Source organism: Diadema antillarum, unplaced genomic scaffold (assembly GCF_040938485.1).
Source record: "Diadema antillarum isolate AM-2024a unplaced genomic scaffold, OU_Dant_1.0 seq00000106_RagTag, whole genome shotgun sequence".
In the NCBI taxonomy this organism is placed as follows: domain Eukaryota; kingdom Metazoa; phylum Echinodermata; class Echinoidea; order Diadematoida; family Diadematidae; genus Diadema; species Diadema antillarum.
The window spans coordinates 431,808-456,608 of NW_027271192.1; the positions used below are offsets into that span (position 1 = coordinate 431,808).

Here is a 24,801-nt window from a genome sequence, read left to right on the forward strand (position 1 = left end):
CATCTCCCCGATCCATGCATTGCTGAGTATAGTGCTGAATCTTTGTCCTTGTGGTTTTACAGTGCTTGCACTTTCTAGCTCTGTGTGATTTGAATCACTGCCCAAGTGATTAACGCATTGTCCAAATGGTAGAAAATGAATATGAGTTGTCACCTGTATTCCCATTTAATGTATTCCTTGATGCTACTGTAAAAGTTGATATTTTCGCGCGACTAATTTTTCGCGTTTGGCCGGGTCAGAAGAGTTTCGCATGTTTTTAATTCCGCGGAGTCGAGACATCACGCACAGGAACATATGGCAAGCAAAAATATTTGCGTGCTTTTATTTTCGCGCTAGGTTCTGGTTGTGCGAAATGCGCGAAAATTTCGACACCGTGAAAATTTCCACTTTCACAGTATATGAAATCACATGGTCTTCAAAGGTCAAGGGATCACGCAAACTGATCATAACTTGTATCTGAATTTGATAAAAATTGATTAACTTTATTCTTTTGTAGGTCCAATACAGTATCAGATATATTTCATATTCATTTTGTCATTTTAAATGAATGACATAATTCATTTGGTTAGCAGTACTAAATTACTTCAGCAGAAAAGGAGACGTTTCAGATGTGGAGTGAAATATCTGCACTGTTACATGTGTGTGAAATAAAACTTGATTACAGAATTGATATTTTACATTTCTGTATGTTGCATCAGGACGAAGAGATGAGTGGGTGTCATATCTTCTGTGACAGAGGGAGTGGAGGATTTGAGGATTTTTACTCATGAAGTGTGGATAGAGTATTCTGATATTCCTTCTCAAAAATTAAAAGTCTGGGTAGCTGTTGCTAATAAGTGCTCTACTCTCCAGCCACGTCCAGACTTCAAGGTGACATGGGATTAACTGCATTTATCTGCAAACTCCTCTGTAATGAAAGTCACAAAAAAAGCCACTCATTTAAGTGCTTAAAACTTCGAGACTGTAGCACACACATAAAATGTATGATGCCCGTGTGAAGGAGAGTATGTAATCCTTTGCAGGCTGGGATTAGAGTTTGCCTTGTGGATGCCTACAAATTCCAATGTGCACACGTGTATCGTAATCTACAATGTATCCCACTGTTAGAAGCACAGTTCTGAGAGTGCTTTGGTGATGACATCATCATCACATGACCACCTCTGGCTGTGGCAACCCCCTGAGCCTTGCCCCGATTCTCTCTCTCGGGGTGTAGGAATCGGCCCCAGCTCTCTGTCTGTCAGCTTTACAAGAGGAGAAGGAGATAGCGAGAGAGTAAGAGAGGGAGAGGGAAAGAGTTTGAGGAGGAAAAAAAAAAATATATCACATGAACAATAATTGGAACCCCCTATCCACCAGAGGCAGTTAGTGGACCGAGATAGCCCAGCCCTGGCATATGACATTCACTCCATGCCTTTCTCGCCAATCACAGAGTCAGTATCAGAGCTCAGTCATTGGCATTCCTTTGCATCACTCATTGTGGTTTTGTTTGAGACAGTCTCTTTTCCAACTTGGCTTGGTCCTCTTCTCTCGCTGGTCCACAACTTTCGTGAAGTTTTTTTTTTGGAATCATGGATGAGACTGGCCAGTATTCTCTGCAAGATGCGCTAAATGCGCTTTGGACCGCCATTAGCACACTCACTAAGCGGCTTGAAAATGTGGAGGCACAGTTTGAGCAACAAGTTCTGGCATTGGCTGTAAGTTTCTTTCTCAACTTTCTTGTATTCATCCTTTCCAAAAACTTCACTGCCATAGCTTTATGTTTCCAGGATATACACTGTTTATGTATGGAAAGCAATGACTTTTTTTTTTCTTTCTTTACTGATGCCTCCTTCCTCATACAGTGCACTCCCGTTATAACCAAATGCTCGGGACCGGCAGTTTTCTTTCGTTAGAACGAAATTTCGTTATAACCGAACAAATACAATATATGAGTGTATAACGAAAACAAGGAAATCACGTATATATATATATATATATCATATTCTGTTTGCTGAATACTCATCATTCACTGGAAAGCTATGTAAAATGTGATGGGATAACTGTATTACAATGATAAACACAAGTTCCCCTCAGAAACTGTGCGTGACACAAGGAGCAAACACACAGTGGTGTGAAGCTTTCACCCATGCAGAGACGCTATATATGCTTGTTCCGCTACGTATTTTCAAAATTAATTCGCATTTCGTTATAACGGAGCACATTTCTTTTGTTTTTCTTTGTCTGTGGCGCTCGGAAAAGACTTCGTTATAACGGAAATTTCGCTATAACCGTGTTCGTTATAAGCAAATTTTGTACCATAGACTTTAAAGATAATATAAAGTTTTGCTACCTCAAAGTTTCCCTGAATTTCCTTGTCTTAGTTTGTGTTTCAGGTTAAAGTACCTTTCATATAACTAACACTGTGAGACTTACTCGCCCCAAAGTGCTCTCATGTCTTAGCAATCATGCGATAATGGTTTCGTACCAGAGCCGCCGCCATACGGCGGCGAGGTACCGGTAGTACACGTATTGTACGAAACCATTATTGCATGATAACTGCGACCAGCAGCGTGCAGCCCCATACGCACACACTAGCTAACTGCGACCAGCAGCCCCATACGCATAGCGTAATGGGGCTTCACATTGTAGCATTCAGGATCATGACAGATTTAGTATCGCGGGTAAATATCAACTTAAAATCCAAAAATTTCTTCAATTTGAAGACTTACCAATTAAGTTGAAGTATTGAAAACAGGCTTCGGGCAACGTTTGGTTCTGCCAATAATCCCTTTCTGTTCAAATTGATGACTGAATGTGACTCAGTCGAGAGGACCTTGGGAGAGCTACATACACTGAATACTACGGCCAGTGCATGCACACAAACATCTTATCCGTTCATGGATTTGAAATTTGGGCGCATGTGATATGTGGGCATGCGCTGGCCGTAGTATTCAGTGTAGCTCTCCCAAGGTCCTCTCGACCGAGTCACATTCAGTCATCAATTCGAACAGAAAGGGATTATTGGCAGAACCAAACGTTGTCCGAAGCCTGTTTCCAATACTTAAACTTAATTGGTAAGTCTTCAAACTGAAGAAATTTTTGGATTTTAAGTTGATATTTACCCGCGATACTAAATCTGTCCTAATCCTGAATGCTGCAATGCGAAGCCCCATTACGCTATGCGTATGGGGCTGCTGGTCGCAGTTAATTGCTTGATTACTAAGACATGAGAGCACTTTGGGGCGAGTAAGTCTCACAGTGTTAGTTATATGAAAGGTACTTTAACCTGAAACACAAATTAAGACAAGGAAATTCAGGGAAACTTTTGAGGTACCAAAACTTTATATTATCTTTAATGGTGATAATTTTGGGACCAGAAGATTTACTTCATTATAACGAAATTTCGTTATAACCGTGTTCATTGTAACGGGAGTGCACTGTATATGCTGTATTTCTTTGAGATGGTTCTGATGAATACTACCACTGGATTTCAAAAAGTGATGACAACATGGAATAGTTCATTGGCAATTTATTTTTCAGTCTTGATGATGAAGAATATCATTAATTTTAGTTACCTGCAATTGGTTACTCTATAGAAATGAAGATAGAGTGGAGATCTTTAAAGTTTGAAGAGAGGAGGGAGGGGGAAAGTTTTGTGTAAAATTTGCTAGTGCTTCTAGACTGAACATGTGATACCCATATTATTCAGCCCCTTGTAACAAATTATTGATAAAAGTCTAATTCCGGTACTGAAGAGGTAGTTAGTCATAGTTGTTTTTTATTCAAATTCTACATTTTATTTACGAAAAACAGCAATTCAGTTTGGTATTTTGCTTATTAACATTCATTTTAAATGATAGTAATTATGAGGAAATTAACATTTCGAAAGTGCATAACTACTTGATTAAATCTAAGAATGATATCAGACCCCCCCCCCCCATGTGGTTTTGAAAAGAAAACCGAAAGTATCAGATGTTACAGATACCAGGCTGTCTCTACAGCTTTGTTAAAAGAATTGTGGTTTATGCTATTGAAGTGAAATTCAATCTCTTATCTTTATACATCATCAATATATCACACCTCTTAACTTTTCATTATGTACAGCTATTATATAAATATGGGCGTGCGGAGTCCCCCGTTAGAAGGAATTATCGCAATGTTTGGAAATGGCAATGATAAGAAACTATCGCAATGTTTGGAAATGGCAATGATAAGAACTTTGAGCATCGGTATGTAAGAATGTGCTGCCATGGAGACTTGCAGACAATCTTGATTGTTGCGTCTGGTCTGAGGTTTGTATCATGTGTCATGAGGTTAACTCATCAGGGTCTGATGGATCTTTTCCCCTGCTGGCCCTGTGGGACTGGATATTATGTGCGCTCTTATTCATGTTCACATTCGTGCCATAGCTCCTTTTCCTCGGGCACGGCAAGGTGATGGGGAATTCATCACGGGGAGTAGCCAGGTCTTGGAATGGAGTTCCGGGGTGTTTTAGGGTTGGGCAGTATTCTATCATAACATTATACATCAGGGTTATATAGGCCTATGCCAGAAATGTATGAAAAATATCAAAAGTGATTTTTATGAATGATGGATAACTAAACAAGTTATTTGCCAAAATAAGCTTGTGAAAGTATCACTTTTGCTTCCATGTGTAAATGTCATGGTAATTTTTTCCATTTTTTTAAAAGTATTGTATTGCTGAGTGAGGTTATTATCTATAACAAATTTCTGTTTCCCTGATACCATTGAGTTAAATAATTTTCTGTAATGGACTGTTTGATGAGGAGTATTCACTTTTACATTTAATACTAAACATCATTGTTCACATCTTGTGTGTGTGTGTGTGTGTGTGTGTGTGTGTGTGTGTGTGTGTGTGTGTGTGTGTGTGTGTGTGTAACTTTAAGTGTGATTTTGAGTAAATGTTACTCATTGAGATAAATCATGCCCCTTGGCAATAGTAAACACATGTGCACCATGAAGAAGAGAGAAAGATAGATAGATAGATAGATCTAGGGAAGAAGAGTGCAAGGGAAAGAGAGATTTTGTTGTGGTCCGAAGAGGATTGTCACCAGAGCAGGGTAACTTGCTTTGACAAAGTGGATGGATCCCAGTGTGCTAATGGTGGCAACCTGCAGTGCCAGTAAACTTTGAACTTCAAAGCCCAAGAGAGACGAGCATGCATGTAAAGGGGTTTTGACTGCCACAGAGGCTGTGATCTGGATACTGATGGTGACAGAGGAGATGCAAAAAAAAAAAAAAGATGAAGGGATGAATTAACCCTCTCAAAACTGTGACTTTTTGAAAGGAGAACTCCGGATATTCAAACTTTATGAACAACTATAAATTGGTTATACTGGGTACAGGATTTCAAAATTTATAGTAATTGGGATATTAAAGGGATGGTATAGTATTGGTGGAGGTGAGAATTGGGCTTTGAAACTTTTTGCGAGATACTAAGAAAACACTTATGAAATAGTACAGAGCATGCATACCATTCTAAGAGGAATTCAAAGTTTATTTGATGGAAATCAGGATTGGAATGACTGGAACATCCAAAAACAAAATAAAACAAAGTGATTGTAATAAAAGGTGGGTCCTACACTTTATTAGAATCGCTCTACTTTGGATATCTCAGCCATTTCAAAACCAATTTTCATCAAATAAACATTGAATTCCTCGTGGAATTACATGCTCTTTCATATTTCATAAGAGGTTTCTCATTATCCCACCAAAAAATGTTAGAAACCTGAAATTAGGTCTCAACCAAAACTATACGATCCCTTTAAAGGGATAAGAATGTTTTCAAAATTTTTAATATAAGAAATCACAATGAACACGGGTGATGACATAGCTCTTTATCAGAAGAATACATGAGGGTGGGCTCAAGCCCAATGAAGCAGAACAAAGAAGAGAGCATGCATAAATTTTACACAGGTGACCTTAATGGAATTACATTGCTACATTTCTGAAATACATGAATCTCCTGTGAGTCCTATGTTATCATCCTTGTTCAGTGTAATTTGGGTTTTTTTCCAGAGTATTGGTTTCTCTGCTCAAGGACCACAATAAATTCAAAAAATCTAAATATGGAGCTGTTGATTTATTTACTATATGATGTGAAGTTATGAAAATTGCCTGGACTTTCCCTTTAAACATCGCTGAATCTTAACACCGCTGAATCTTCAGAAGCGTAGTAGCTTGTGGTATTGACAGGCTTAAAGGTCCAGTTTACCTTTGGAAGCAGTGATTTTAAAAATGTTCAAGATATCACATTTGATGCATATGTGTAGGTTTGTTGTATCACAAAACATCCTACCATATGAAATGTTCACAATAGAGCCTAAAATATAAGGAGATAACAGTATTTTTTCAGTAAACCATAACTGTAGACGGTTTTAGTCTGGCAGCATTCTTATTATAACTATGGTTCACATTTTGTGTATTTTACAATACTGAACATTAATTACACGGATTCAAATTTTTACAGTGGTTGTTTCTGTCCCTAAGTCATATTTTAGAACTATTTCAAAGCACCAATGCCAGGTTTTTGTTCCATCTGCAAATGGTAAATTATGCCTTTAAAGTAATTCATCAAAGTGTGACGAAGAGAGAAAGAGGAAGAAATAAACAATAGGTGGAGACTAGCATTTTAAATGTTGCCATTTCCTGTGCTTGTATTCTTCAGAATAGAATAAGTTACACCTGGCCCTTACCCCCCCCCCCCCCATTCAGACGCAAGCCAGTTTATACCGAAACTCAAAACTCGATAAGAAACGATGTATAAAGAATCATTGTATACTGTAGCCGACAGACCGTTCAGACTCTATGCTCGACCAGTCTGGAAAATGTTGTATAGATGCGCAATCTCCCTCTACGCAGGTAGTTTGCATCGTCATGACATCACCGCTACTGAGAGGAATAGGGTCACCTTTCGTGCGCGCGCTCACATAAGCCCCGCCCAGTTATACCGTTCTATGATCGCCATACGTTCAGATGTACACGGAATGCTGATTAGTTCGAAACAATGCTCTGACCGTCATTTCGTTATACGTTGTTTCATTATATGTCGTTTCGTTAGTCAGCGTTCAGACACATAAACTGATCATATAGCTATATACCGTTTTAATAATATATATATTTTTTTGCATCTGAACACCCTGCAAAAGTCACAACTTAATCAGTCTTTTAGTTGATTGTAATAGATAGAATGAAAATTTTAAAAAGAAACAGAAGTTTTAGTAATAACCAGACCAAAGATAAGAAAGTAATAGCATTATTCTACAAAGTTATATAAGTCATAATCATGAATTAAGCATATCGAATGAGACAATAATGTTATTGCACATTGTGAGTAAAAGATAATTCATACTAGCCATGAGGCATGTTGCCTTTATTAGGAAAACTTTTAAAGCTGTTTTCTTCAATTTCACCAGAAGACCATCAAACAAGTTCCAGCATACTTACAAATGATAGATGTAGTGATATTCATTGAGTGGATGGATGTAACTGTAGGAATTAATGAGTAAACAACTGGAACTGTGCCCACCAACTCTCATCGTAGCCAAGTTTAAGAGAGGGGATTCATTAGGAATCCTGACTAGCTTGCTTGATATGGCAAGATCATTACATGCTATGTTTGCGTATGATGTCAACGCTGACTTTCAAAAATATTAAGATGACAAGTACCACAAAGTTCATGAGCTCCAAAGACTACAAGCTTCTCAGTTTAAGGGGTTGTTGTCAGGTTGTGTTTGTTCTGATGCATAACGGAAAGACCCTGCGGGGTTTTGGTGTCACGATGACTTTCCCCATGATGAAATCATGTGCACATAGCGTCATGTTGTACGTGGAGTTGCCACAGCCACATTTAGCTGTGCCATGTTTGTGATTTGTTGATGCACCTGTTTCCCAGGGCATTGCCATTAACCCCTTCTTTCTCATTCATTCATTGGGTCAATGATGATCAGGCAAGTGTCTTAAAAGGCAGGGAAGTGTCTTAACCCGTTGAGGACGTCGCACGAGTCCCGAGTATACTTGGGCAGGTGTCTGGGGGAATTATTAGTTGTAACAAAATCAAGCCATCAACGGGTTAAAAGGAGAAGAAAATAGAACCTTTCCTTTGAATCCATGCTCAGTGCCACAGAGAAGCTATGCCCTCTATATTGCAGGTGTTAATCAATTGCTCTGACAAAAGAGAGCACTTTTGTGTATCCATGACTCATAAATCACAACAAACCTAGTGAACAGCAATTTACTTTCCCTTTCAATATCTTTAGCAGCAATTCAGTGTGCAAAGAACAGGACACACAAAGAAAAATTTGTACAAAATTGTACTACCCTGCGAAATGCCACTAAACACACAGAAATGTGTGTTAGCCATTTTAAAACTAATCTGAAAGATAAACATTGAAGTGCTAAACCTGGCAAACAAACTTTTGCTGCACAGTGTGCGCATGGTGGTTAAATGTTAACTTCTTATGAGATGCTAGTATTCCTCGATTTTTCAGTCTTCGGGCGTCGATAAGAAGGATATTTGAAGAAAATCTTTAAGGATTTGTTCTGTACAATATTAATACCAAATTCAATGCAGGAATTCTTCTCTGAAATATGTCTTATTTTTTGTTTTGTCTTTTATTTTTATTTTTTATTTTTTGACCGAGAACCATTTCTCTGGTCACCATATTCAAACTGTGTAGAAGAGGGGCTTAGAGCATGGAACCTCAAAGATAGTGCAATGTTAAACATACAATTGTCCTGCTATTGGACCTCTGCATAAATGTACACAGGGAGGTCTCACCTCCCTGATGTAGGCCCTACACTATTTGCAAAGAGATTCCCCCTCCTCCGATGACCTAACGTGCCACTCTCTCTTTTGCTATTGTTGATATTCCATAAAGGAGTAATATCAGGATGAAATGCTGACCTAGACTACAGTGTAGTTAATCATACAAACCAAAGGCTATTTGTAAAGTTTGAGGGGCATATACCGTAATACAACAGTGTGACATGTGCGTTATGGTACATGTACAGTATGTCCCCAAAAAAGAATTACAATGTGGCCTTCCGCAATGATATCTTCAAAAATAGTGAATCAATCTAAATACAAATTCAGGGTATGAAACTATAACTCATTGCCCACATCTTACAGAAAACCCCATTCGATTTGCTTCAGTGGTCAAAGAGAAATACGGAATTTTGTAGAGGATGTCGGGAATCTCTTCTGTCCAAGTTCTGTCTATTGTTCACACACAAGATCATCGAAATGCTAAACATGGAAGAATCTGATTCATGACATGCTTTACAACAATCCACATTTCTCTGTGACCGCTTAACCAAATCGAATGGGGATTTCTGCAAAATAGAGCTAAAATGTTATATTTCAAGACCCTGAAGTAGCATTTGAAAAATTTAATCATATTGGGCATTATCAATGCGAAAATCTTATTGTAATTTTGGGGGGGACATACTGCAGTAAGTCGCCCGAAAAATTACAATCAGATTTTCGAATTGATAACACCTATTATGATCAACCTGTGTACGTGCTACTTGAGAGTCTTAAGGTATAACATCTTAGCTCTATTTTGCAGAAAACCCCATTCAATTTGGTTAAGCGGTCACAGAGAAATGTGGATTGTTGTAAAGCATGTCATGAATCGGATTCTTCCGAGTTTAGCATTTCGATGATCTTGTGTGTGAACAATAGACAGAACTTGGACAGAAGAGATTCCCGATATCCTCTACAAAATTCTGTATTTCTCTTTGACCACTGAAGCAAATCGAATGGGGTTTTCTGTAAGATGTGGGCGATGAGTTATAGTTTCATACCCTGAATTTTTACTAAGATTCATTCACTATTTTTAAAGATATCATTGCGGAAGGCCCCGTTGTAATTTTTTTTGGGGGACATACTGTACTGGCACTGGTCTCAAGGCATTTTCATTTAATATGGAATTTCAGTGTTTGTCTGAGTTTGTTTACTTGTTAATCAAGGACAATGATGTATATGAAAAGAATTATAAATCTACTCTGAATTCAAATAGGTATTGATGTACACTACTTTTTATGTGTAAAATACAGCTAGATGTATCATAGAAATTTCATGTGACAAAGGCTTGTGATTTCCAGTAGAGTTTCCTGATGCTTGAGTGCAACTATTTGTAGCCCTTGTCTGGGTTCCAATGAAAAGCTGTTGATTTTGTACCAAATGCCATTCTTGGCATCCTCCTAGCTCCATCCAGTATAATCAATTCCAACATTCTCCCCTATTTGCCTGGGGTCTGAGCTATTAACATTGGCAACCATATTGTATTAGATGTCAGGTGTATTTCTGTTTTTATGTTGGCCCTGAGAAGATTAATGCTGTATGAATTGTAATGATTTCATGGTGCATCTCAACTGATGAGGTCGTACTAGGGGCTGTCTCCATGGACGGCATACCTGGACCTTGTTCCTCGAATGTCTTGTTGTCACCCCCCCCCCCCCCCCCCCCCTTTGATACAAATCATGGTATTCCCACAGTCGGGAATTGGGGCCAATGCAACACGATGTGCCCACTTCAGCACCAATAATGGTTGTATGGCTGCACTTATCTGAAGGTGAACTTCCTTCCTTGGAAGGAAAGAGGAAATGCTAGTGCTCATAGTTTATATGGCAATCACTTTGCAGTTTAGATCCAGCGTAGATTTCAATTTCAGTATTGGATGAATAGGGTTACGGTACTGCATGCAGTTTTCTATCTGTGATGCTAACAAGCCTTTGAGGGATTATCAATGTTAAGTGTTTTGTAGGCCATTGACAATTTTATCTAGTGATCCACTCCAACTTGCCACTGAGAGGTTGCAAAGGTCAAAGCACTCACAGAATGTGTTTGGAGTCCTGTGTGAATTTGAGTTTCCTTATAAAACTTCTGTTGGAAAGTAGCTTGTCCTACTCAAACTCTCTCTGTTATATAACAGCAGCCACTATGAATTGAACATGCATCAACTATAGTAGAGTGATAATATTTGACCATTCTACACTAGGGAAATACTGTTTTTCTTCTCATAGGGAACTAACCTGAATATTTGGAAAACTAACATAAGTCATTGAGGGAGCACTGGAATAGCTGTCTTGAAGTAAAAATTGGACTATCACAGAGTCTCATTATTTTTAAATTCTTTTTTTGGTGAGATTTTTATTTATTTATTTATTTATTTATTTTTATTTTATTTCATTTTTTTTTTTTTTTTTGGGGGGGGGGGAGTTTGAGTATTAGATGAGGGAGATGCTTTGTCAATTTGTGTATAAAGGTGTTGTTTCCAAGTTTCTGCAGATACCGGGTAATTATTACAACCTTGTCAGGCTGAGGATGCATTTAGTTACAGGAAGAATGAGGTACAAAGTATGCCCATGAGAGAAGGTTAATGCAATGGTCCCTTGAATAAGGATATATGAGACTATTCACACCTATGAATTTAACCACAAAAAAAAAAATGAAGTAAGATTTGTTCCATTTAACTTTTACATATTTTTCATTTTTATTTTTTTGGTTTCTTGGCAGATGCTAGGGAAAATTAGGTATGTCTCTGGAATACTCTTGAAAACTGAACACGTACAATTCATTAAGTTATTTCTATTTCTTCAAGGCCCATATTGTCATATAATAACTTTTAAGTTACGACATACAAATAGATGACTTACTCTCAAAGTATGCATGAAGTTCTAAGAAAAGCAACCATGTGTTATATTTGGTTCCAGCACGTAATCTGTCACAGACCTTTGGGAGTTGATACTCTCATTAATGACAAACTTCACCTTTTCAATGAAATTTAATGCTGAAATTTTGTTACCACAATTAACAATTTCCTCCCAAGCAAGCCTACGTGCTTGTCAGGTGATGTGACGCTGCGGTAGATAAGCATGTATGTGTAAGGCAGAATGAGGTCTCATTGGCCGTGACATTTAGCAAATTAATGCTTTAATCTTCTATGTTACTCTCACCTGTATCCAATAATCTCATTTGCCAACCAAAGACCCTGATCTGTAATTTTCCACACACCTCCTCTCCCTTCCTTCTTTAGAAGTGACATGATATAATTTTTGTGCAACCATGAGCAGACAAAGCCTTTGAGAGCTCATGTCTCATGATTTCAAATATATGCCAAAACCAGTGGCATTTGTATAGTGAGGAAATTGATTGTGCGACAGCATGTCGTCATTGCCTCCCTCAATACTTTTTTGACACTGCTCCAATTTTTTTTTTTAAATTCTGTCATTTCAGATGTCTGAGAAAGATGCTCATGTGCACCTTATTACACAAAGTACTTGAATATGGTTCATAAAGTTAAGTGGAATAAGAGTGTTGTTTGTCTGTCAGCCAAAAAAAGCAACAACAACAGTCAAAATCAGTCATTTGAACCCTCTATGTGCTTTGAGTCCAGATTGGCACAGAAAAGCCTACAGTATTGTACACACTGTCCAAAGTCCCTGGCACTTAATTGGTTAATTTTCTTCCACTCACCCATGTTTGTATCATCAGATATGTTTATTTGTTGGTACATATATGATGGAGCTATTATACTCGGCGTGCAGTGATTTTAATATCAGTTATGGGAACAAATCACATTTGCAATTACAGTTACACACAAAATTGAAATACTGATCTATATGTGTGTGTATTATCAAGAAGTATCAGGTGGCATCTATCTAGAAATCTCATGTGAATACCAAGATTGTTACACCCTTATAATGATTGTCTCTTCATATACTCATTCAGATACATATTATTCTTTGTATTACCAGGATGGAAAGACAGAAAAAGGACAAGACCAGGCTGTTAAGGACAGCGCGGCAGCAGCAAGTGCAGAGCCAGTGGCTGCAGCAGAGGACGTCTCCTCACAAAAGGCTGGGGATGAGTCTAACTCAACAGCCAAGGAAGCAGCAAGCCAAGACGACAAACCTGCACAGGTAGAGTACCTGACTTCAGTTTCCTCCTCCTCCTCCTCCTCCTCCTCCTCCTTCTCCTTCATTCTCTCCTTCCATTGTCGTATAAAGAGTTGTTTCTACAATTCCACCAAAAACACCCCAAATCGGATGTCAAAGTAAGCTGGGTATTTGTTGCCTAGGTATGAGAACCAATTTGTTCCCTATGGGGTATTCCAATGATATTAGGTTTGTGAATACCTGTGGAATGTATGTTAACCTTTACTGCTGTATCAGAATCAAAGTTTAAGACACTTTATATAAATTCAACTTTTTTACTGAAATAAAACTAAGCATCTGCAAAGATACAAAGATATTACATTATCGACAATCCAGTATAAAGTTTACAGTAGGGCTAGGCCTCTACTGCATTGTGTGTGTGTGAATGTGTATCTGTGCATATGCAGAAGATGAGAGGGAGACAAGTGTAGAGATGAAGTCAGACAGATGGACAGACAGACTTGTTGAACTCTTCACCTGGTCGCATTCGACTGGAAATGAAGTTGAACGAGGAGAGAGTACGAATGTAATCCGCTCTAAGCCTGGTGTGTCTGATTGGCGATGTGAATGATCTCAGGATTAATGGGATCATGTTGCATTCCAGCGCCATCAGTGGAGCTAGTCTTGCCGACTGACTCACCCGCCAGCAATCACCCACTTCCGCTCAGCTACGTGGCGTACATGTGCTCCTCGGGTATCCGAGCCGTTTTTTTCCACTGACACCATTAAAGAACCAGTGGTGTGAAACGGGTCAGATTTCAGTGCAATCATGTGACAGATCAAAAATATTACAAACATTTACCCTATCAACACTTTTCTGTTTGTTTGGTTTTGTTTTTTTTTTTTGGTGAGAAAGACAAAGGGGGGATCTTATTCAAAACCAGACTGTGGTTTCTTTAATGATAATATCTCGAATATCTGATGACAGTCCTCTACAATGATATCAGTTCTCATCACAATGCATTTGGTGATTTGATCTTGAAGTGTACATTAAGCTATTTTAAGGTTTGAATTTAATTGATATAGTATAAACTTGGGTCATTTTAGTCTGCAGTAGGACCCTTTAAAGGGGAAATCCGTAATGAATAAAAGTTAATCTAACAAGAAAGAGTTAAATCTCACAAGCACAATTGTGAAAGTTTGATCAAAATCGGATGAAAATTAAGGAAGTTATGAAATTGTGAAGTGTTGCTAATTTTCATGTACTAGTAACAATCATTGAACATTCAAATTGAATATAATGCAGATAGTGAACTGATGATGTTACCCCCTCATATTTTGCCAAACAGTGTGTACATAAATTCATGAAAGTTTCAGTTTTTTGATCAATTGCAATTATGCCCCAGTCTCATATCCTGATATTTAACTCATCATCATTTTGAAGTTATTCAACCAGGAGTAACATTATGTTTTATCCTTTAAGACTAGAAAAATTGAATTTTTGCCCCCTTTTTTTTGTACATGATCGATGGAAAATTGTGAGGTGATGACATCATCAACTCACTCATTTACATATATACATATTCACATCAGCTGTTCAAGAACTGTTGTACAAAAATAGCAAATCTCTGAAATTTCATACCTTCCTTATTTTTGATCTGACTCTAATAAAATTTTCACTGTTGTCAAATTTCAAAGGTGACAGGAGAATATATAGTGGCATCGGTATTGAGAGCTCATTCTTGTGACCTTTTTGTTTTTCTGGCTAGCAAATGGGTTGTATGATTTATCCATCTATTCATTAAAAACAAACCACCATGTTTATATATTGCCATTTACTACATAGATTGGTGGAGATTGTTCTTGGCAAATACTTACTCCTGTAATTTCTGAATTCAAACACGATAATTTCATTATCTTAATGGGGAGGGAAGATTGTGTTCGCTGTGTCAAAAGCATAGTAAATGGTTAATGTTATTGATCAAACACTTTATCATCATCACATACAAAGACTCATGAGAAATCAGATGATGTAAAGAGATTTAGAGTGGTCAAAAGCTGTACCGGTATTGAGAAATTGTGTTGTCCAGATCTTTGCCTGAGGCCACATCCAGATCTTAGCCTGAGGCCACTTCTATGCATCCACACTATAGCACCATTTGTTGTCAACAAACAGTTCCCTTTTTTTAATGTTAGTCATTTCCTGAGAAATATCACAGAGGCACAGACCAGGGGAAGCTGTGCTTTGGTCTTCATTTTGAATTTGATGTCATCAGCAAATATGTTGCATTATCCTGTTTTATGTAAGATTTGACAACTGACCTTTCTGAAGTTGGGATTTCCTGCTATAAAGATGAAAATCTTCCCCCGATCTTGCCTCCCCCTCCTCATCATGTGTTGTTGGAGCTGATGCCATTTTTTGGTTTTCAGTTTATAAATGATGAGTAGATTTCACATGTTTGGCAAGCAGTCTTATGGTAGATTAAAGCATCAAGAGACTATATCACAAATGTATGTCTCGAAGTGTCAGGTGTTACATTTTCATCCTCAGTGTTTATTCTTTTTGTGTGTTTTTTTTTCTCAATATGGAAATGAAATATTGCCAAAGTTCATTATGGTTACAATTGCAAGCTCAAATGAGAACAAAAAGAAGAAGAAGAAGAAGAAGAAAGAAACGAAAAAAGAAGATTACAGAGTGATAATCCTGTACAAATTTGGATGGTTGGGAGTTCCAGTTGATCCCTTGTGATTATATAACGCCTAGAAGGGGAATGGGGGCAGTTATTGCTGAATTCCTAGTGCTAAAGTAAAAACGATTGCTTGATTTGCCTCAGCCATTTTCTCCGCAAAATAAGTGCTTCTGCAGAGACAGCACATGAAGTGCTCACACTGGTATAATTGGAAAGAGTCTCTGCCAAAGGGAGACAAACAGAGGTGTATTATAAGTTGGCATGTGTGGCATTTGCCAAAGTGCTTGTTCACGTAGGTATACACCTATTGACAGCATCCCTAGTGACTTCTTTGTTGCCTAGCAACCCACCGTGATGAGGCAAGGAGAGCCAGGCTGGAGGCTCTTGCTGATTGATCATGTGCAAAATTGCTAACGAAAAGAAATGATGATCCTTTCCAGGAGTTCAGTCTGGGAGCAAATTTGATGAATTTGCCAATCGGGGAAAAGCATGTGTAGTTTGTGATGTTCTTGTCAGCATGCTGACAGTCATTAGCTAAGGCTCAGTCAGTGAATGTGTGCCACATCAGACATAGTAGCTTGATGATATGTGATTGATTGTATTGATCAACTAGATTTCATATTTCATTTGATGTATTGCAAATAAGAATTCAGGCTTCTGTGATGAAAATGCCAAATACAAACTAACGATACCAGTTGTAGCTGTGTGCCATACCCTCACCCTATTGGCTGAGGGCAGATTCAGACATGTGATGCATTCCTCGGCACCACGACAAGATGCGATGTATACAGGCATACAATAGTAAGCATCAATGCAGCTTTCACTTTTGCGATTGCTTCAATAATTTTGTAACAGCTGCAGTGAACTGACGCACACATGAAAAGGGCATTATGAAGTTTATTTGGAAGTTAACTCCGTAAGCGCCAGGTATGAAATGAATATCTGTAAATTATGGAGGAAATTAACAAACAATTATGAGCATCATATTTGGGGTACCTTGTAGGTGCTCTTTTTTTTTTCTTAATTTTCAAGGTAAATACAGTATCACTTAAATGAAAAAGCTCGCCCAAAGCTTGGCCAATGTACCAATAAATTATGCATCCAAACTGGATTCCAAATACTGACATTCATGTGTAGAGTGGAACATACAGTTGTATGTATTGAGGAGCTTGGCTCATACAATAGTTCTCTTGAGGAAAATTATCCATAAATGCGCATGCTTTAGATATTTAGCAGTTGTAAATGTAAGAAGAAATCAATTTTGAGCCTGCACAAGACATCAAGTAAGAGAAAACACACATTTTGGGAGGTTATATGTGCAAATAATCCTTTTTTTTTTTTTTTAAACCAGGCAGAAACTTTCTGTTTGTAATTTCATGGGTCAGAGTTTATTTTCATTCCTTTCAAGGCTCGTAAATGAGCCTGTGCTATTTTTATGTTGTCAGGCAGTCACGGTGAGTCTATGGGGATAAGCCTGGCAATCATCTGGCAAAGGGATCGGGAGACAGTGCTGTTTTTCACATGCCTTGCTCTGAGTGAACTTTTGCGACTCCTGCTCCTTTGGCCCTGCCCAAGACAAGACGACTTTTGTCTGGCTGGCACACAGCGTATTGCTGTCATGTCATTGCCACCAAACTCCTTTGGCACCTGGTCAATACTTCAGGCAGTGCTGTGATAACATTACATCTTATGAATACACATGTGCAAACACACACACACACACACACACACACTGAGTCAAGATACATGAATCCTCTTCCTTTCTCACTGCCCCTACCCCTCCCCCCTAAAAAAAAAAAGAAAGGGTTCTTACTCCCCGAGTTAATGTAGGCATTAGCAGGAGCTGCCTTATATGGCAAAAGCATGCATTCCATTGTCACCTCCCTACTGAAGTTTAAGTGGAATCACATGGTGCATGTTCCATGTACATTGTTTTGTAAGTAGTAGCCAGGAACATTTTGTTATGTCTAGAGAAATGTGGATATCACTAGCCTGTGCAACAAACTGAACTTAATACTACATGTAGATGATTTATACTCTATGTGATACACCAAATATTTGAGGTTTTTATTTTGCGAATATCATGAGTCAGGTGCTACTCGCGAATTTAAAGACACAAAAATATTGACTCTGATCCCGACGTGAATGCGTGACATGCACGCATGACACATCTCCATTATATTTAGTATTGTACTCCGCAATCTCGAATTTAACCACTTGCGAAATCGTCGGGAAGTCTCGAGTCTCGAAAAATTAGTTTCACTAAATGTATGGCATACCGGTATACAGTACATGATCTTAATGATATCCAGATCACATCATGCTTAATCCAGTCTACCCCAGTCAGACCGCAGTGCCTGAGACAATGAGGCGCTCGTGAAGATTTTACGTACCCGGTACAAATCTTGTTCGTCTTACCTGTGCTCAGAGTGTTCAGGGGCAACAGGAGATATGGCAAGATTTTCTGGAGAGTCAACAAAAAAGAAAAAGCAACTGATCAAATGACAAACAAGTAGTAAAACAGTGCAGTGATTTTTTTCTTTCTTACAAGGGACTAAAAAGCGTCTTTAAATGGAATACTTCTCACTCCTAAATGCTTTTTTACTTTGAGCTGAAATTAGAAACATGTAGGCTACAGCTATCTGATGTGATGTTCAGATGATATAAAACGGAAAGTGGCAGGTCCTGCAAAAGGAGACTTCCTCTTTTAAACTACTCCTACCTTGAAAAGTTAACTATAAGCACTCACATTTGATGCATAGAGCTGAGTGGATGGTTGTAGACATGAATGTTATCTTAATCGATATTTGCTTCATGGCCTCTCCTAGTGCTAATTGTCCAGTTGTCAGAGGCTGGAAGAGGAAATGCCAACAACTGACCGAGCAACTGACCATGACAGATGTTACCTGTACGGGTTTTGTATAATTATGTTGTGCAGAGTCCAGAAGTCAAATCACTTCCCAGCATTTCATACCCTGTATGTAAACCTTTGCATGGGTGTATGCAAGGGGGGGGGGGGGGGGGGGGGGGGGGTCGGGAGGGTCGTACTACCCCCCAAAAAAAAAAAATTTTCAAAAGGTCCAATTTTTGTAAAAGACAATTTTGTTTTTTGAGGGCTTTTTAACCTATATACAACAGGAAAAAAGTGACCAGGTGGTGTTCCAGAAAATTGTCAAAAACCTTGCAAATTTCGTAACTTAGATTTAATATGCCATACCTTATTTCTAAGCTGCACTGCCATGCCGAAAAAGTCACTTTTGTATGCACCAAATGGCCCCATTTTAAGATATAAAATTCAAAAACTCCCTACCGTGGGAGGGGGGACACCCCCCTCCCACACCCTCCCCCCGCTCGGTCGCTCCGCTCCCTCGCAAAGGTAAAGGTCCAAAAATTTTGATTACGACCCCCCCCCCCCCCCCTTGAAAACATCCTGGATACACCCCTGCTTTAATTGTTCATTTGATTTTAGGCAAGGAGTATTTGATTTCCTAAGAGCATTTTTTTATTCTATAAGATGTTTTTCTTCCTTCTTTATTTCTTTTTTTTTCTGTTCTACAAATGGCCTTTCAGTTTACATACAATGGAAATGAAAATCTTCTCAATAACTTTGTTTATCTAGACACTTACTATGGCAGAGTGGTGTTCTGTTTGTGCAAGCGGCTAACATGCAGGCAGTTAGCATACATACACGTAGGCTGTACTGCCAATTTGTGTGTGATCCTAGCGCTGCCATTGCAAGAACATGAATTTATGCCAATATTGATTATAGAAGCCAGAGCAAGAGGAATTAATTTATCAGAATGTTTCATAGCACATTTCTTAAGTAGTCAGTGACAGAGTAGTGCTCTAAATGAATAGAATTTTGTTTTGTATCTAGATATATTTACCAATATCACATTTGTTTCCTGTACAAATGCATGAAAAGCATAGTTTACCAATATCATGTTAAGCATTATTTAGCTAAGCAGCAAACATGTTCTAAAACTGTAGCATGAAGGTATGAAGATAATCAGATTTAGAAGAAAAAAATAAAGCAATGTATACTTCACAGTCTTTCAAGTACAGTAACCCAGTATGTAGGTTTAGTCATGAATGTGCTTGACTACCTAATATTAATGATTAACTCAGAGATCTATGTAGGACTTCAATTTAAGAACTATGTAAAAGTGAACAAATCAGCTTTTTTATGACAACATGGTTTGGTGATATCCTCACATGGAAGGTCAAACTAAGGAAAGCCTATAATTCGTTGAGGTACACAGACCATCTTTTGGAAATAAAAGAAGAAAAATCATTATTGTTAGGAGAAGCTCAAGGAGACAGCTGGTGTGAGTTGTTGTATGGGAGTTGAGTGGATGTTATGTTGACAGTGTGTGTGTGTTATGTAACATTAGCAGGTGCATGCAACACCAGTCCTGTTTGTGTTGATGTAATTGTTTGTTTTTGTGTGTATGCCACTATATCCGTGATTGGTGAGCAGTGTTTGAATAATTTTAGGCATTGCAACAATGAAAATCAAGTTGTGAAAGCCCACATAAAGAGTGATTCATTCAAACACCTGTCAGTTCCTGTGGATGTCTAGTAATGCACTCATTTAACCCATTGAGGACGGGTTGAGTATACTCAGGACTCTTCCTCAACGGGTTAAACTAGAGCACCCAATTCAGACAAACTTTTCTAAACTTTGGAGAGTGAATATGCACACACTTGTACACACATCTTTTGATTAACTGGAATTGCATTTTTTTTTTTCGTGTTTGAGAAACAAACAAGGCAAATATTTACACTTTGTAATTGAATTAAAAAAAAAAAACTTTCTTTATACTTACTGGCTAAATACTACATTTGGAATTCTATAATGTGGTAGAAAATACCATGTCAATGCCAGCTCATGTGTAGTTGCACAATTTTCAGATTTGTATGTGTGTGTGTTTGTGTGTGCTATTACTTATTCTTTTTACCATGATTTCTTCTATAGAACATTTCTTCCATGGATCATTGATACCGAATCATATCTTTGGAATAGTGTGACAGCTGAATGTTTCTTTTTCTTTGCAAACAGCCTAGTTATATAGTAAATGTCTTTAGCCAATTAAAGATGATACAAAGATCAGTGAAGTACATATACACATAATAAATTATTAGTTTTTATGGCTGGAATATCTGGCCACTTGACCTTAACACAAGAAATGGTTACTCGAAGTGCTAATTTACACAAAGGACTTATTCATTTGTCTACAGATGTACAGTGAAACCCCCCCCCCCAAAAAAAAAAAAAAAAAAAAAATGCTGACGGTATTAGACTATTACACTTGCCCACTGTACAGGAGCCTACAAAGTTAGATGTGTGTATTGATGCCATTTGCTTTTATATTCATTGTGACTACAGGAACCAGGACAAGTAAAAGCAGAGGAAGAATCTCAACCAAAGGAAGAAGCATCTGAAAAGCCTGCTGCTGTTGTAAGTAGAAATTTGTCTGACACCTATTGTTGTGAGAGAATAGCTGTATGCAACATTATGAATGATAGAAGTGTCATCATACTTTCAACAGAAGCCATTACATTGAAGATATGTATGAACATCCAAAGCCTTTTCTTTGTTACATCGCACATATTTGTTACATTTAAAGTAAAATACCCCTCCCATGTCAACCTTGACTGTAAAGACTACAGTTGAACAAATAATAATTGAAGTTTTATCATAAATTGACTTGAAGTAAGAAAGTATTGGCCTTTCCATGGAAGTTTCTCTTGTTTCTGTGAAACACTGATATATGTTGAGAAGGGGCCATGTTGTCTTCTTTGGTTTTAACACACACAGACAAAATCTAGCATCTGCAACCCCTTTTCCCCAAACAGGTAGTATAGCAAGGATTTTACAATACCATAATTACAACATGGTCCTTCTATATCGTTTCATATTAGTTTTTAATTCTGAACAGGTCAGTGTGAGACCTTTGAGGTAGTGACAGCATCACTTCCTCTAGTCTGAGGATATGTGGTAATGACCAGAAGCACTGTTTAGTGAAAACATCTGCAACATCAAATTCCAATAATTTCTCTTATTTTGATTTGTCTGCTTCTCATAAACCTTCTACCATTTTGTCTGTTGAATATAACTTGTGTGATTAAAGTTGACATGCATGGAGTGAAAAATCTAAATGCCAGACAAAATACACTGACTAAATACATTTTTGTTGAATGATTTTACTAGTAACTACAAGGGGCAAAGTTAATGAATTATTTACTGGATTTTACTTGAGTATTACCTTTATGGAAAATCAGTTTGAATTATCCATTAAACCATTGTACATCTGAAGCTTTCTGGATAATAGTTACCATGCCAGAGTATTTTGATAGCTATTGGATAAGATGGAGAAAGATGCTTAATGCAAAGGCATATTCTACTTCTTGGCATGTTTTATACTATTCTGGCAAATGTCCACATTTGTAGTCTATTTGTGATTCTTGTGTTTTCAGATGGTCTGTTGGTGGTGTTATTTGTTAGAGGAGTCATGTGTTGGGCCCATGGTCCACTATATTGGCAATGCATATGATGTCCAGTTTTCTGCAATAGCAGTATTAAGAAGTTTAAGAAGTCCTTTAATTGGAAAATACAAGATTCAACCAGTATTTTTTTTTAATTCTCTGACAGACATTACTATCACAGTGCATTAAGCAACCATCCCTTATTACCCTGGTTATTCCATAATGCAATGGTCATGCAGTGATTCCATTGCATGATTGCACAAGAGAAACATATAATCTTCTAAAAAGAAAATGCTACTTGAACAGGCTTGATAGCATGCCACTTGATACTAGAACAGTTTTTTGTGTGGTGATTTTGATAGGATCATTTTGTTTTTTCTTTGTTCTAATACAGTTTGCTCAGATCCAAAGTTACTGCAAGCTTGTTCAGAATGGTCTCATTGTGTGTAACTATTTCTAATAACTTGATACAAATAGGCCTACACATTCATGCCAAGGACTGAAAATGGCAAATGTGAAGTTTCTTTGTTGATTTTTGTGCCATACAGGTAGAGGAGCAGAAGCCAGCTGAACCAGCACCTGTGAATGAGCCCAGTCCAGCAGAACCAGCACCTTCAGAACCTGCACCTCCAGCAGAAACAGCAGCACCAGCTGAAGCACCACCTGCACAACCTGCCCCAGAAGCACCTGCTCCAGCAGAAACTGAAACTGCCAAAGATGCTCCTTCAGAACCAGCTCCAGCTGAGCAGGCTCCAGCTGAACCAGCGGTACCTGCACCATCAGAGCAGTCAAAGGAACCTGCACAGGTTGAGTCACATTCTGATGAACCTGCACCAGTGGAACCAGCAGTACCTGCACCGTCCGAGCCTGCACCAGTTGAGCCAGCAACACCTGCACAATCTGAGCCCTCAGATGAACCAGCACAGACAGAGTCACAACTTAAGGAGCCTACACCAGTTGAACCAGCTGTTCCTGCACCATCAGAGCCTTCACCGGAACCAGCACAGGTAGATTCAAGTTCTAAGGAGCCTGCAATAGTTGAACCAACAACACCTGCACCATCAGAACCTTCTCCAGATGTTGCACAAGAAGAGCCCTCAGCACCAAAGCCAGATGAGCTAGAAACAGCACCCTCACAACCTGCCCCAGAACCAGCACAAGCACCAGCACAAGCACCAGCACAGGAGCCAACCCCAGAGCCAGCACAAGAAGCTGTCCCAGAATCTGTGCAGGAGCCTGCCCCAGAGCCTGCTCAGCAACCTGCCCCAGAATCAGCACCAGAACCAAAATCAGAGCCCGCACCAGAACCAACCCCAGAGCCTGCACCAGAACCTGCACCAGAACCTGCACAGGAACCAACCCAAGAGCCTCCACAGGAACCTACCCCAGAACCAGTCCAGGCACCGCTTGAACCACCATCAGAACCAGCACAGCAAGCAATCACCCCTGAAAAGGACACTGTCCCTACAGAGCCTGATTCAGCACCTGTTGTGCCACCACAAGCTGAGCAAGTTGCACCCACAGAAACCTCTGATGTACCTTCAGAACCTGCACCTGCACCTGCCCCTGCCCCTGCACCTGCACCAACAGAATCTGCTGAGGTAAAGACAAATAGCGCAAGTAATCATGAAAACTAATTATGAGTACACAGGATTGGTGAATATATGACAAAAATTTGCAGTATATGCACAAAGGTTAAAAAGGAAGATAAAAATAAGTATTCATTTGTGATTGTTTACCACAAATCTTAACTTTTTGCAGTTAAGGTGTCAAGATATATCGGAGTTAGAATAATCATATAAGACTCATTCGTGTGGGTTAATATGGCCTAATGGTTTACCCCTTTCATGACACTATATAACATTTCCTTCATGTCACATGTGGCAGTGACCCCATTTTTCCTAGTCTCTAGTAGTCCTTAATACTTTCTTCATCTTCTCCGATTTTATAATGACCACATCAACAATTCATATTCCATTCAAAACATGAGATTTACTACAAATAGAACCTAGATATTTTCAGTTCTTAAAAGGCTTACTGAAACCTCAAAGTTGCATTTAAGCTGTTTCACTGTGACGTGTCTGAGGAATGCCCCAAACATATTTTCATACACATGCCACTATGCCAGGCTGTCAATATTCCAATTCTTTGAGTAGATATTATATTTTTCAGGGATAAAAGTGAGCAGTGAGTATTCATTTGGTAAAATGAAGAATAGTTTTTACTGTTAAAGACTCTGTTCAATAATAAAATCTTGATAATATTGCCCTCTGTGCATGTGTGCACATAATAAATTTCTTCTTTGCTCCCATTGCTGTTTTTTATACACTTAGCACAGAATGCCTGTAGTATCAATATTCCAAAGAAAGGTTGCCAAAGTTTTTTGTGCCTTTTTTTTTTAATTGTTACTTTCACATATCAATTAAAAAAGTATAAAGAAGTGAAACTAACAATATGCATCTGGCTTCTTTCCAGCTCAAAACAGATGAAAAACACTCCCCCCAAGTAAATTTCAGTAGTTTTAATGCAGAGAAGTATTTTGAAGAGTTCTTAAAGGCCATATACAACTGCCATTTGAAAATGGAGGAGCAGTTCTCAGATTCCATCACAGTCATATTTTCACTTCGCCAATTTAGATTCCAATAGGACAACATAAGAGCTTACTCACTGAAATCCAAATGTTTATTACATCCTCCATCTCTGTTTAATTTTTGAATTTAGCTTACTTGATATGCCCATA

General features: G+C 38.4%; 1 protein-coding gene across 1 annotated transcript in view; it reads left to right on the plus strand.

Moving 5' to 3' along the window:
• The window catches only part of LOC139726963 (uncharacterized), a 68,836-nt gene that overhangs the window by 22,186 nt on the left and 21,849 nt on the right, over positions 1-24,801 (plus strand). Inside the window, exons 2-4 of the mRNA XM_071637951.1 lie at positions 12,763-12,927; positions 20,962-21,033; positions 22,610-23,662. Of these exons, the coding sequence (XP_071494052.1) occupies positions 12,763-12,927; positions 20,962-21,033; positions 22,610-23,662 (1,290 nt within the window). The remainder of the gene's footprint in view (positions 1-12,762; positions 12,928-20,961; positions 21,034-22,609; positions 23,663-24,801) is intronic.